General features: G+C 47.1%; 1 protein-coding gene across 2 annotated transcripts in view; it reads left to right on the top strand.

Moving 5' to 3' along the window:
• The window catches only part of ITGB2 (integrin subunit beta 2), an 89,101-nt gene extending 77,114 nt beyond the window's left edge, over positions 1-11,987 (top strand). For both annotated transcript variants that reach the window (XM_075607138.1, XM_075607139.1), the window contains exons 13-16: positions 4,963-5,176; positions 7,106-7,317; positions 10,201-10,367; positions 11,496-11,987. In XM_075607138.1, coding sequence (XP_075463253.1) covers positions 4,963-5,176; positions 7,106-7,317; positions 10,201-10,367; positions 11,496-11,561 — 659 coding nt within the window. In that variant the 3' untranslated portion in view covers positions 11,562-11,987. The remainder of the gene's footprint in view (positions 1-4,962; positions 5,177-7,105; positions 7,318-10,200; positions 10,368-11,495) is intronic.
• The last annotated feature ends 2,150 nt before the right edge of the window (positions 11,988-14,137 follow it).

Raw genomic sequence — 14,137 nt, 5'->3', positions numbered from 1 at the left:
GGGGACTTCATTTGCACCTTCATACGCCAATTTATTCATGGGACATTGGGAAACTCAACACATTTTCGGTGATACTAACCCGTACAGACACCACATCAAGTTCTATCGTTGCTACATTGACGACCTGTTACTAATCTGGTCTGGGGATGCACACACACTTTCACTATTCTTCACATACCTTGAATCCAACGACTGCAATCTTAGATTTACACATATGGTTCATGACCATTATATTGATTTCTTAGATCTCCACTTACATGTGGACACTGATCTTTCCATACAAACTAATATCTACAGAAAAGAAAATTCTCGCAACTCTCTGCTCAGAGCAAATAGTGCACACCCTGGACCACTCTTGAACAGCATTCCCAAGAGTCAGTTCTTACGTCTCAGGAGGATATGCTCGACAGACTCAAGTTTTAATGACCAAGCAGAACAACTTAAAACAAGATTCAAGGCTCGTGGTTACTCAGATAACGTTCTTGAAAGTGCATTACAGAACGCCAAACAATGCAAAAGAGCAGATATATTGTGTAGACATAAGAACATTAAAAAGAAAAGAAGTACTCAGGAGGGTGGCATACCCTTATTCATTACCACTTACTCGAGACAAGCAGGAACAATACGATCAATCCTTAACAAACATTGGGAAGTACTTAGACTAGATGGGGATCTAGATAGAGTCACACTCTCTAAACCTAAAATAGTTTATCGCAAAGCCAAAACATTGGGAGATCATTTATCACCCAGTATGTATAGAGATAAAATGGTTCCAGAGAAAGGGTTTCCTAAGGGGTTCTACAAATGTGGAACATGTAACCTTTGCAAATATGCACTCCCCATTAAAACAATGAAGAATATTTTCACGGGACATAGACATAGGATAAATTCATTTTTAACTTGTAACTCTAAATATGTTGTCTATGTTCTCAAATGCGCATGTGGTTCTAGTTACATTGGAAAGACTATAAGACCATTAAAGATAAGAATTAGGGAACACATCAGAACTATTAGAAATAAAGATGACAACTACCCAGTGGCCAGACACTTTAATAACTGTGTACAAGGCTCGATAGAGCATTTAACATTCAGTGCTCTGGAACATATCCCTGTTCATCCTAGAGGAGGAGACAGAGAGTCACTCCTTAACCGTCGAGAAATGCACTGGATCTATACCCATGGGACATTGGCCCCCAAGGGAATGAACATTGACTGGGAGCTAAAACACTTTTTAAATTAAATCAAAATCTAATAATCATATGCCATATAACATCAATATCATACAGCAAATCTATACCATAATAACACAGTATGTCTTGACACATTAAAAACATAAAAACACAATAAATGTGTATATAGACATATTACTTCTGTATACAGTAATACTATATGATAGGTGGTGATAAAGGATATTAATGTCTCTAAAAAACATTTTATGAGAACTGTCCAAACATGTATATATGTATATGTTTGGCAATGAAATAGGTGATTTCTAAGTGATGTTTCACTAATATAAAGTCGATATATCAGGAAATAATGTAATTCTTACAATGTGGAACGACATGAATATCTACATATATGAATGTACATTACCTATTTTTGTATGTATCTGTTCTATATATATATATATGTTTATGACAAAAAGTGTACTATGGTTGTTCCCATTAATTCTCTATCTATATAAGGCTGACTTATTAGGAATTCTAATTATATGATCAATATTTAGAAGAACATATAAGTCCAATCAATGAACTAGTAATATACATATGGAACTATATCACTATTAGGTTCCCATAGCTGTTTTACATTAACAACTTATTTTTATTAACAGCCTATTAATATCAATAGCCTTGGTATATGATATACATCATTTCTTCTATCTGTTACCTCCTTACCACCATTTCAGCTGAGTAGATTGTTTCCCTGTGATGATACAGTGTTTTTAATATGTCTCTAATGTTGTGTTATATATATTGTTGCTTTCACTCATACACACTGCAGCCGCTCTGCTGATCTGAGACATCTCCTGCACGTCACACACATAGTAGAAGTATTCATTCATCCCATTGGCTGCATCAGACAGCCAATGAGATTGTAACTTGGCGATCTCGTGCGAAAATCATCTTACTGAGATCGGCTGGAAGCGGGGAGAGACCTATATTAGCCGGGCGGTTGCAGTGTGTTAAACAGTTCTCTTTGATAAAGGGCAGACGCCTAAAACGCGTAAGAGATTTTTACTTACCCACTACCATGATGTCGATCATGCAATAAAGGACTTTTATTCACCTTGGTGTATAGCCCCTGCATTTGCTCTGCATTGTATACTAAGGCTGGTTCCATAGACACTGCAGCTGTGCGGAGGCGCACGGTGGCTGAGGAAAAGCGGATGCCTTTCCTGGCCAAGATACGCGCGCCGTCCGTGGGCGTGTCTAGGGGTGTGCCAGTGACGTCACGGAGCTGGTTCGTCCTCATTGGGCGAACAGCTCATGTGACCGGCCCGTCGCACCAAGAAATCAGTTTTAACTGATTTCTGGCGCAACGCGCGCCCCTTCCCGCTTCCGCGCGCCCGCACACCGTATAGACGCGATCATTGCCATTAGGCAGTTTGATCGCTCAGCGTTCGGAAGCATCCACGTGGTTGTCCATACCATGGACGCAGCCTAAAGCTACGGCCCCGGCGTTGGATGCTGCACGCGCGCCTGGCGTCCTGGCGGTGCGTGCACAGCTTAAAACCGCGATCTGTAGGGAGCGATGGGGGCGTGGCCAAAACAGGGAGGGCGGCCATGACGTCAGGCACAACACAAAGCACAGCCCAGCAGCTCCAATAGCACAGCACCAAGCACATTCATACTGCTAATTCAGGAATAGACCAACAACACTTTAACAAGAGCGTACCTGGGGCCTGTGGCTGAGCTGCAGGAGATTGCGACAGGGGGCGTGGCAGGGGCGCAGCCATGACGTCACCCAGCTTGTTCGCCCTCTTTGGCTGAACCGCCCGGGGGGTGTGGCCAGCGCTCCTTCGCCAGTTCTGAAGACAATTTTCTAGCACACCAAGGCAGCAGGTGAGCCCGGCCCCATTGAGGGGCGGTTCTTGTTCCTGCAGCGTGCGCTGCAGCATGTACTGGGGACCCAGCCTAAGGCTACTGCCCCAGTGTCGATGCTACACGCGCGCCTGCCAGGTTGGCGGCGCGTGCAGCTCTGTTCCCCGGTCTGTGCAGCGCTGCAGGGGGAAAGAAGGGGGGACGTGTCCACGACGTCAACCGGGAGATTCGACCTAATTGGCTGAACCACCAGGGGGCGTGGCCAGCGCTCCGTCGCAAGTCCTGAACACAGTTTTCCTGTCTTCAGAAAAATCTGGCCGTGCAGCGCGGCGGCCAACCGTGGTAGCGGCCCGGAGTTCTTGTCCCTGCAGCGCACGCCATAGCGCGCGCTGCAGCAGGCAGTGGGGACCAAGCCTTAGGCTGCGCTTATAGTGACGGCAACAGCGACGCAACGTCGCGTCAAAACAAATGCGTTGCCGCCGTCACGTGCGCTTATAGTAAGCACGGCGCCGGCACTAAAAGCGCAGCCTTAGGGCTCGCTCAGACAGGCTGCTATGGCAGCTTGCTAGCGTCCGCGCCCCCGCCGCTCGCTCCTGCAGCACAGCGTTCTGTGCTCAAACTGCAGGAGGCAGATCGCGGCGTTTGGGGGCGTGGCGAGGGCGTGTAACGAACGCGTCACGGAGCTGGTTCGCCTTTATTGGCTGAACCAGCTCGCGTCACGCGACTGTAGCCCCCAAATTTCAATTTGAGTTGTGGCGGCAAAATGTCGCAGCGACAACGCTGCACTTTGCTGCCGGTGGAGTTTTCAGTTTGAAAACTCCTCCCACAGAACCCAAATTTGCGACGGACGTGCGCTCGCACGTTAGGGCGCACGTCGCATCGCCTTCTGTCTCGGCCTAAGAAATAACGTGGAAAGTGGTATTTTATTTGCTGTAACTGTTGTCCAAACCGTGTCCTGCACTGCCACCCTTTGGAAATAAGAAGGAATTACATTTTCTATCACTGACATTACACAGGGGCACAGATTTACTGAAAAGCACAAAATGACAAGGTACCATACAGCTAGGGCTGCCAGGTAACGTCTCCAAAAATACTGGACACAATGGTGAAAGGTGCGACACACTCGAGACAGACACACACACCCGTCTCATCTCTCTCTGCTCCATGCTGTTTCGTCCTCTCCTTGGCCCCATCCCCAGACTCCTGACACCTCCTCCTGATTGGCTGCTGCTGGGTAATGCAGCCAATCAGGATGGAGGAAGCTGCCCATCCCCCTAGCAGCAGCCCTGCTCTGGGAAATCCCACGCTCCCCCCCCCCCCCCCCAAGCCGATCAGGTCACAATAATACCGGACACATACATGTCCAGTATTACCTCTCATTTTTTACTGGACAGAGTGTCCAAATACAGGACAGTCCGGTTCAATACTACCTAGCAACCCTACATAGAGCCCCGTGTAAATATTTGGGCCATATGGAACCTTACATGGCTTGGTAAACATGGCCCACAATTCACATAGTATTTGTTTAAATCCCTAACCACTAGAAACTAGAAGCAAAAACCCAAATGTAGCTATTAATCAAGATGGTAACCTCATTATTAAAAGTAACATTTGCATTACAGTCCCCTCTGGCAGGGGAGGGCCTAAACTTTCCCAAACTAAAGAGCAGCAGAGAGTGAAAGGCGCTGTATCAAATGCAGATTCTGTGACCTGCTGCTTGTGTTAAACACAGGGACCTGTGACTGTGGGATGTGCAAATGCAGATTCTGTGACCTGCTGCTTGTGTTAAACACAGGGACCTGCGACTGTGGGATGTGCAAATGCAGATTCTGTGACCTGCTGCTTGTGTTAAACACAGGGACCTGTGACTGTGGGATGTGCAAATACAGATTCCGTGACCTGATGCTTGTGTTAAACACAGGGACCTGCGACTGTGGGATGTGCAAGTGCAGAACGGAGTTTGAAGGCAGCGCCTGCCAGTGCAGAAAATCCACGTCTAACTGCCTGAACGAGAGGAAGAGTGTGTGCAGCGGGCGTGGGCAGTGCGAGTGTAACACCTGCAACTGCAAACCCGGATACCTGCCCCCCTTCTGCGAGCTGTGCCCAGGCTGCCATTCCCCCTGCTCAAAGTTTGCGTAAGTCACGCTCTATATCCAACGAGCCTCACTGGGCAGCATGCCTCGTTATTAGAGGGCATCCCGTTAAAGTGTGTGTTAAATGTTATTCACAAGAAACTGCAGAGTAAGCGCGTTTATTCCAGCCAGGCTGGCTGTCTTGTTTCCTTCCATGCCCTGCACAGGTAGCTGCAGAGTCATTTCTTATGGCCCAGACCATTCTTAACAAAGTCTGGCTGCTGCCTGCACATCAAGCTGCAGCGCGAGTGCTTGTTTTCCAGCACAACTCTGCCATGGGCTGCCAGCACCAAAGTACTTACTATTACCTAAAAAAAACACACACAGGGAGAAGTCGGACAGGTTGTAGGTTCATAGAATGAGAGGTTGGAGCACGGCATTTTAGAGCAAAGTTAAACTGGAGTCAAATACCTAAATATAATATGATTAATAGCCAGGTTAATAATACCAGAATAAAAGACAATAAACTCCAATATTTCCTATTATTTTTTGTTACGGTCTATTGAGTGGTAAATGTGAGTATCATAAGATTGGACATATCCCCACAATTAGTTCCCAGTAGATTTTTTACTTCCCTCTTTATGATAGTTCTGATGCTCGGTATCACCGGCCCGGGGCTTATTTACATAGAAATAGCGCTATAATAAAGTGATATCTAGCCCCGTGCTGTGAGGCCCTCAAAAAGTTTGCTGGGGACCAGGACTCTGGCCAGGGCCTGTGGCCCAGCGAGATGCTAAGCGCAGGGCACAGGCTCCCCCACAGGGGTTAGGGGCCCAAGTGGTTAAGCGGAGGTCCAGGCGCACCTTTCATACACCGCACCTGGCTGTCGGCGGCCTGCATGCTGTGTAGCAATGGCTTTTTGGAGCCGTCTTGCAAACCCGGAACTAGCCTACGCTCTGTTAGCAGAAAGTACTCGGTTGCAGTGTGTCTGATATTAGCCACAACCCCACTTAGAGTTTCCCTTTATAGTCCAGCGCAGGTCACTTGGGAGGGGGGAGGGGGGCTTACAGTATGTCAGATAATTAGACTCAGAGCCCGAGCTTCCCTCTCGCTGCTCTTGCTGAAGCACAAGATGGTGGCACAGCCTCAGTCGTCACCACAGGACCAAACCCGCTCTTTTATGCCGACACTCGTTTAATGTGTCCGTCTGCTCAGTATATTGTTCCTATTGGTTAGAACTCTGTGTCTCTATAGTCTGTCAATATGTCTATATTATTGTGTGTCCTGCCAAGCGTAGTGTTGTGCGCATGGAGTACACACATTATATCGTTTCTCTTTCACTCACTCTTTATTTACTTCCTTTCTCACTTTCTGTGTCTATCTATTATATCCACTCAGCTTTTCTCTCTCTCTCTCTCTCTCTCTCTCTCTCTCTCTCTCTCTCTCTCTCTCTCTCTCTCTCTCTCTCTCTCTCTCTCTCTCTCTCTCTCTCTCTCTCTCTCTCTCTCTCTCACTCACTCATGTTCTCTCTCTCAGTCTCTCTCAGTCTCCCTCTCATTCTCTCTCTCGTTCTCTCACTCACTCGTGTTCTCTCTCTCGTTCTCTCATTCTCTCTCGTTCTCTCTCTCTCTCTCTAACATTCTCTCTCTTGTTCTCTCTCATTCTCTCACTCGTTCTCTCTCTCTCTCTCGTTCTCTGTCATTCTGTTTCCTTTATTCTCGCTCATATTCTCTTCTATTCACCTAATACAACCTGTTTTTTCCTCTTATCAGTCTTTCCAGCTGGCACGTCCGCCTTCTACCTGATTCACCTCCATTATAAACCCATCCCCGCTCCCACGCGCCCCCAGCACTCCTCCCTACGTGAGCGGGTTTGCGCGGGGGAGGGGTGGTGTCTCTCCGCGGCTACAAGGTCCTCCCAGCACGCTTCCCCCCCACCACGACCCTGGAGATAATTTAAATGGCCGTGTAACTTTTCTCCCTCATGCTCCAGGCCATGCGTTGAGTGCCTTATTACCACCGGAGACCAGCAGCAACATAGGAACTGCTCGGACCTGTGTCCCGGGATCCAGGCCCACCGAGTGGAGACGCTGGCCGAGGAGACTTTCTGCCGGGAGAAAGACTCAAAGAGCTGCTGGATGCATTATGTCATAAAGGAGGAGGACGGAGAGGAGACGTACTCGTTAACCTACACGGAGAACATAGGTTAGGGACGAAGACAGCCCTCATATCTCTGAAATCATTCCCTTGTTGGACCCCAATTGAATACGTTGTGGAGCGGCTTCCCAGTGTTGGGGAAGAGATCAACTCCGTTCAAATGCATGGGAATAAAATCTTCTCCATAGCAGGAAAGCGGCTTCAAAGCATATTGATTAGGGGCAAGAAGCCCAGATCCACAGAGATCCACAGAGATCCACAGAGATCCGTTATATGTTAACGCAGCAGAACCTTTTTTAATTACAGGATTGAAGCAGGGGGTCTCCGGAGCTGAACTGTGTTCATTTAAGCTCTAGGGACCCCCTGCTTCCTGAGATATTTACAGTACCTCCGTAGGGGGTGTCGGTATCCCAGCAGCCAGGGAACTTGTGTGCCTAACATAATGGCGGATTTAAAAGTCCCGAGGGCCAATAGGAAGCTGGGACGTCACCCCTTTCCGCTTCCTATTGGCCAGCGTGACCGGGACATTTAAACTGCACAGCATGGGGGTAAGTATCTCTGGAAGCAGGGGGTCTCTCTGAAATTAACACACTTCAGCCCCGGAGACCCCCTGCTTCAAACCTGTGTATCCTGTTCTGCAGCTTTAAGTGCTATCTTTAAAGCTGAAAAACTCAGTGTTAAGAGCTGTTTCCGACCAGAAGAGGCCTTGCGTTACTACAACAGACGTTCGTACTAATGATATGCAAACAGGCGTTCCCACTAACAAGGCAAATCCAAAGAGCTCCGGTATAGTTACCGCAGGGATTTAACCTGATGTTAGTTAGGTCAGAGATAAAGGTGGCGCCACTCACACCCAGCACCTGGCTCTCTCTCTCTTTCCCTCTCTAGCAAAACCTAAATTTCAGGGGCGCGATGGTAGTGACGCCACCTTTAGGCAGGACCGGCATAACGCAAGTCATGTTACTTGACGTTAACACAAGGTAGTGCTAACTTAACATGGCGTTGGGCTAGATACACAGCGGACGTTATGTTTGCATATAATTAGCTAACAGACGCCTGTGGATCTGAGCCAGAGATAGGCCTCTGACGTGTATACTGCTCCCGTGGCCACAGTGTGATGAAACTAGAGTATAAAAAGTACCACTACTTTTTAATTGTCTCACCCACCGCACCACTATTTTTTCATTTACAAATTCCACTTCTGGGACCTCAGTGGGATTTTGATAGTCGATCTGATGCGGTTCCAGTTGTCCAAAACAAGACACCACACTGGAGTATTAATTATCGTCGCTCTTCTTTAGAAAAATATATCCATGTGATAAGTCAAATTGCTTGACCAAAACTAAAAAAGGGAGAGGTGTGACAGCCACTTTTTAAATAGAACTACATGTAACCTAATTATGTGTAGAGAATACAAAGGGATATAGACAGTGTACTTTTGTAACCCTCCCTGTCCGGCTTCCTAAAGAGGTAACATCGGTGTGATGTGTATATGGCTACTCCGCAGGGTTTGCCTTGACACAGGGTGCTGGAATTCGGGCAGCTGGGTGATGAGGTAGCAAGGTTGTTAAATAATGGGTGCCAGTAACTTTTATAGCACAACTTTCATTTATTCGTGTCCCCAAACACAGGGACCGTCCTTCCATATATTTACACATTATACAAAGTTTTATACAAAGACATACACGAATACGTCTCTTCCGTCTGTGCCCACACTTAACATTTAGATGGAGGTACTCTGACTTCATTGCGTGGGTAGTTGTGGGACCGGGCCCCCCTTGTCTCTTCGGAACCCTTTAAATAGCGATCCGGCTATTCAGGGCCCCTACGGGGAATCCTGATGGGTCTTGGGGTGCTTGACCCAATACCTTGCTGTCTGTATTTGGGCACTGCCACTTCCACACAGACGGAGGAGAAACTTTAGCTCTGATCCGCGGATAGAGCTGATCAGCAGGCACCCGGGGGCTATCTTTTCTTGACACCCTCTATGGCGTGCCGTATTCCTTTTATTAAACTGTACAGGTCTCCTTTTTTTCATCTTTAGGGGCTCCTCACTTAAGGGGTACTGGCCCTATCTGCAATAAAACAAACAGGGGGACCCGGTCTTTGCAATCACCTTATTAACATACCCATCTACACTCCCCGAGGCTCCACTCCTATGGACCTCCAGGAACCTGACCTTCCAGTGCTGGCTCCTTAAATACCCCTGTGTGACGTATGGATCCCCAAAACAACCAGGGTGGGGAACAACATACCCCAGTACCAGCTAGTAACCCTTTAGGAGGGGGTTTACACTTATATATACAAATATGTTTATTGGGTGGGATAACTACACTTATTGGAACGATGATACTTTGAGAAAATCCAGCGTAAATTGGAATAACATCTGTATATCAAGCAGCACAATTAGTAGAAATCAATAATACTCAGGGCCGACCAACAGAAATCTTGTAGCCCAGGACAAATTAAAGGAGCCTCCAATCCCCACTGTTAACCACCTGAGGTCCATATCTCGCTCTCCCTCCCCCACCCATCAGGGGCCCCCAGTGCACTGGGGGAGGGGTTAACGAGATATGGACCTGTGTTTGGGTGGGGGAGGGAAGAGGATAAGGGCCAGGAGGGGATAGTTATGGAGAGGAGGAGGGAGGGGGGGATGAAAGAGATGGGTAAACATAGAGGGGGAGGGGAGAGTTAATACAGCAATATTTACAAAAGCTGGTGAAAGCTGAAGATGAGAAAAATCAAGAGCAAGGTGGGCTTTTTTTTTTAACCTTTCTTCTGGCCGAATATGACTTGTTTAGAAAGTTTCTCCCCTTTCTATTATTACACTATAAATATGGCTTCAGTCTTTCTCAGCAAGTCCAAACAGCTTGCCGTGTCCCATCCTCCGTGGCCCACACTTCACTAATCGTCTTTTTTTTATTCTCCCAGAATGCCCGCAACCACCTAACATCTTCGCGATAGTGGGCGGGACCATTTCCGGAGTGATTCTCATCGGCCTGCTCCTCCTCGCCGTCTGGAAAGCCGTGACGGAACTAAACGACCGAAAGGAATACGGGAGGTTCCAGCAGGAGCAGATGAAGTCCAAGTGGGACAAAGTAAAAAAAACAACTATATCGTTATTTACTATTGTATAAAACCCTTCAATTGTTCCCTTTATCTGCCCCAAAATAATAAGCTACCAGAAGGTCCTGAAATTTTTGTGGTGACATTACCAACACCTTTTTTCTATAGGCATCAATGCCATGTAATAAATGTGGAATTATTATTAATGGGGTTGGAAAACTAACTGAGAGAGGATGAGGGTGAAATGTTTTTTTTTCTGACACGTTAACGAAATTATTTATTGTAGTTTGATATAAATTATTATAATACGTTTTTCTTGGGGTTTTGCACCTTTTGCACCGTGTGCGTATATTAACATTTTGTATTTTTGAAAAGGATGTATATTATTATCTCGCCCTTAAAGTAGCCCCCCCTTTTTATACAGGTGCGCCGACGAGTATTCTAAAACTTGCCTTAAACTTGCCTGTGAAAATCTGGGGCTATCAGCAGCAAGACCCAGGTACATGCTGGGTACATGCTGCAACATTTCAGTGACATTTCTGCAGAGACTAATGGCCCATCGGATTAACACAGCAGGGATCCCTGGCAGTCCCATTCAGTTTGAATGGGACTGCCAGGGACCCATGCTGTTAATCCAATGGACCATTAGCCTGGCTGCAGAAATGTCACTGAAATGTTGCAGCATGTACCCAGCATGTGCCTGGGTCTTGCTGCTGATAGCCCCAGATTTGTTTTAGATTACTCGTCGGCACTACAGTAGCACTAAGGACCACCAGATTCCCAATATACTTCCCAGAGAAGTTACCGGTATTACTTCTTGGTTTTTAAATGGCATTTTAATGGCTGTCCAATGGAAAGCTGCAACTAATGATGTCTTGGCTTCCTATTGGTCCAAGATTTGGCTGCCATTTTGTTTCTCCTGGAGGAAAATATAAAGCTGGCAACTTCACCAGTATGTATCTCGGGAAGCGGAGGGTCGCCAGAGCGGAAAATAGCACAGATCAACCACTGTTCCCACCCTGTATAAATAGAGGAGGGGTATAAAAATACGAGTAGGGGGATTGCAGCTATAAATAAGAGCATTCTCCTCATACACAAGTTATTGGTGTTCACATTTACCCTCTGCCTACAATATTCTCGTTATCCTGTTGTTTTTTTAGGCTGGCAATCCCCTGTATAAGGAAGCCACCACCACAGTTCAAAATCCGAATTTCTTTGAAGAATGAGCTCAGATGTTGAAGCAAAGACAAAGGAGGAACAACAATTGGAGCATTGGGCTTCTTCTCACCCCTTTCCTGTCAATTGGATCAGCAACACGTTGTGAGAGCAACGCGGTTAAAGAGTGAAGGAGGAGTTTTTGGAATAAAAAATAAATAAAATGTGGAACAAGAGACCATCTTCATATGGACCACGGACAAAGTCCTCCTTTCGCGTTCCCTCTGCCGACTACATCGCGTTCGACGTTTTACAGGAGCAAAGAACGCCATCTCTCGTAGAAAATGAGCAAGAAAGCCCGGGTCGTAGCCACTATGTCCTGTGGACCCTGGAGTTCCAGAGCCCATGAGGTGGAGGTGCAATCCCATGTAGCTGACCAAAAAAAGAACATTTTGTCCCAAAAAATATTTTTAAAAAATCAACTACCTGTTTGTCTTCTCTAATCAAATGTGATTCCTACAACACATGCTGGACAGCTTTTGTTTCTTTGGAAATTACACAAATACCTTTTTATGGGTCTTTACGGTTTGCGTGCTCTTTGCCCTTCTCGAACCATGTCTTTCTCCCACCATGTCCTTCTCGCACCATGTCCTTCTCCCACCATGTCCTTTTCCCACCATGTCCTTTTCCCACCATGTCCTTCTCGCACCATGTCTTTCTCGCACCATGTCTTTCTCGCACCATGTCCTTCTCCCACCATGTCCTTCTCGCACCATGTCTTTCTCGCACCATGTCCTTCTCGCACCATGTCCTTCTCCCACCATGTCCTTCTCGCACCATGTCCTTCTCCCACCATTTCCTTCTCCCACCATGTCCTTCTCGCACCATGTCCTTCTCGCACCATGTCCTTCTCGCACCATGTCCTTCTCGCACCATGTCCTTCTCGCACCATGTCCTTCTCGCACCATGTCCTTCTCGCACCATGTCCTTCTCGCACCATGTCCTTCTCGCACCATGTCCTTCTCCCACCATGTCCTTCTCCCACCATGTCCTTCTCGCACCATGTCCTTCTCGCACCATGTCCTTCTCCCACCATGTCCTTCTCGCACCATGTCCTTCTCCCACCATGTCCTTCTCCCACCATGTCCTTCTCCCACCATGTCCTTCTCCCACCATGTCCATCTCCCACCATGTCCTTCTGCCACCATGTCCTTCTCCCACCATGTCCTTTTCCCACCATGTCCTTTTCCCACCATGTCCTTTTCCCACCATGTCCTTCTCCCACCATGTCCTTCTCCCACCATGTCCTTCTCCCACCATGTCCTTCTCGCACCATGTCCTTCTCGCACCATGTCCTTCTCGCACCATGTCCTTCTCGCACCATGTCCTTCTCGCACCATGTCCTCCCACCATGTCCTTCTCCCACCATGTCCTTCTCCCACCATGTCCTTCTCCCACCATGTCCTTCTCCGAGAGCCGGTAAAGGGACGGGGAGTGAAACCCTTTCCAAGTGTCAGCTCAAAAAGTTTACAAAGTAACTTTGAGAAATTATTTAAAAATATTTATAGGTGTCAGATTTTGGGATCAGTCACCCAGATGTGTGACCCCTTTAACATATACACTTTGGTCCTATGAGGGACTGTCCCTTTAATGCTTTTTAAAACAGAGGGTTTTTGGTATTATAACGGCCTTAGATTTTAATGGCGTATTTTTTGAGTATGTAAATGTTGTGTGTATAATACTGTCTGTTAAAACAATTTCACTTATTCCTTGTCCATAAAGATTCCAATACTTCAGGTGATTGTGGTTCAGCAGACACAGTTATTGTTTATTCTTACAGTGTTACAGATGGAAATTTAATTAATGACGATCACATGTGCTCTCTCAGTTGGTAATGATCGAATAAAGACAGAGAAACCTTTGTCTCTCACATTGCAGCTTAGGCTGAGGCCCCACTGCACGCGCCTGCACATCCACCATGCGACCTGGCAGCACGCTATACCGCGATCTGCAGGAGGCGTGGGGGGCTTGGCAAAAACGGGCTGTGTGGGCGTGGCCATGATGAGGGGGCGGGGCCATGACGCCGGCCAAATTAAAAAAAAAACACACACATGCTTGTGTGACACACACAGAGCTCAGCAGACTTCTCCCCCCCTCCTTCCCGGTCCCGCGCCTCTGATTGGCTCCCTGCCACACCACGTGACGTGTCGCAGCTCGGGATCACAAACTGTCTGTAGCCCCTGCCGGCTGACGTGTCACAGTGCGCAGTGAGCCTGGGAGCGCGGTGGGACCGGAGGCAGTGAGGGAGCAGATAAGGGGCTGGTGAGAGGCGCGCGCACGGCTGCACTGGGGACCTAGCCTTAGATGTTTCTTGCAGAGAGTCTTGGAGAAGAGAGGAAATACACCTGTATTTATTGAGCACTAACTCTGCCCCCTTTTTTCTCATGGTTTGTCTAACAAAGAACTTTTAGCCACAGCATTTTAGACTAGGCCTGAAATGCGATCTATAAGCCAACCTCCAACATCTGTTATGCATTAAACCTTTAAAGCAGCAGTCCTAGCAATATCCTACACGTTTTTTTTTTTTTTTTAATAAATCAGTTCTGTACTGTGAGAAAATACTTGTAGTAATTTTTTTTTTAACAAC

The sequence above is a fragment of the Ascaphus truei genome, chromosome 7 (assembly GCF_040206685.1).
Source record: "Ascaphus truei isolate aAscTru1 chromosome 7, aAscTru1.hap1, whole genome shotgun sequence".
Taxonomy (NCBI): domain Eukaryota; kingdom Metazoa; phylum Chordata; class Amphibia; order Anura; family Ascaphidae; genus Ascaphus; species Ascaphus truei.
Note: the sequence above shows the minus strand (reverse complement) of the source record. Positions and strands in the feature narration are given on the sequence as shown.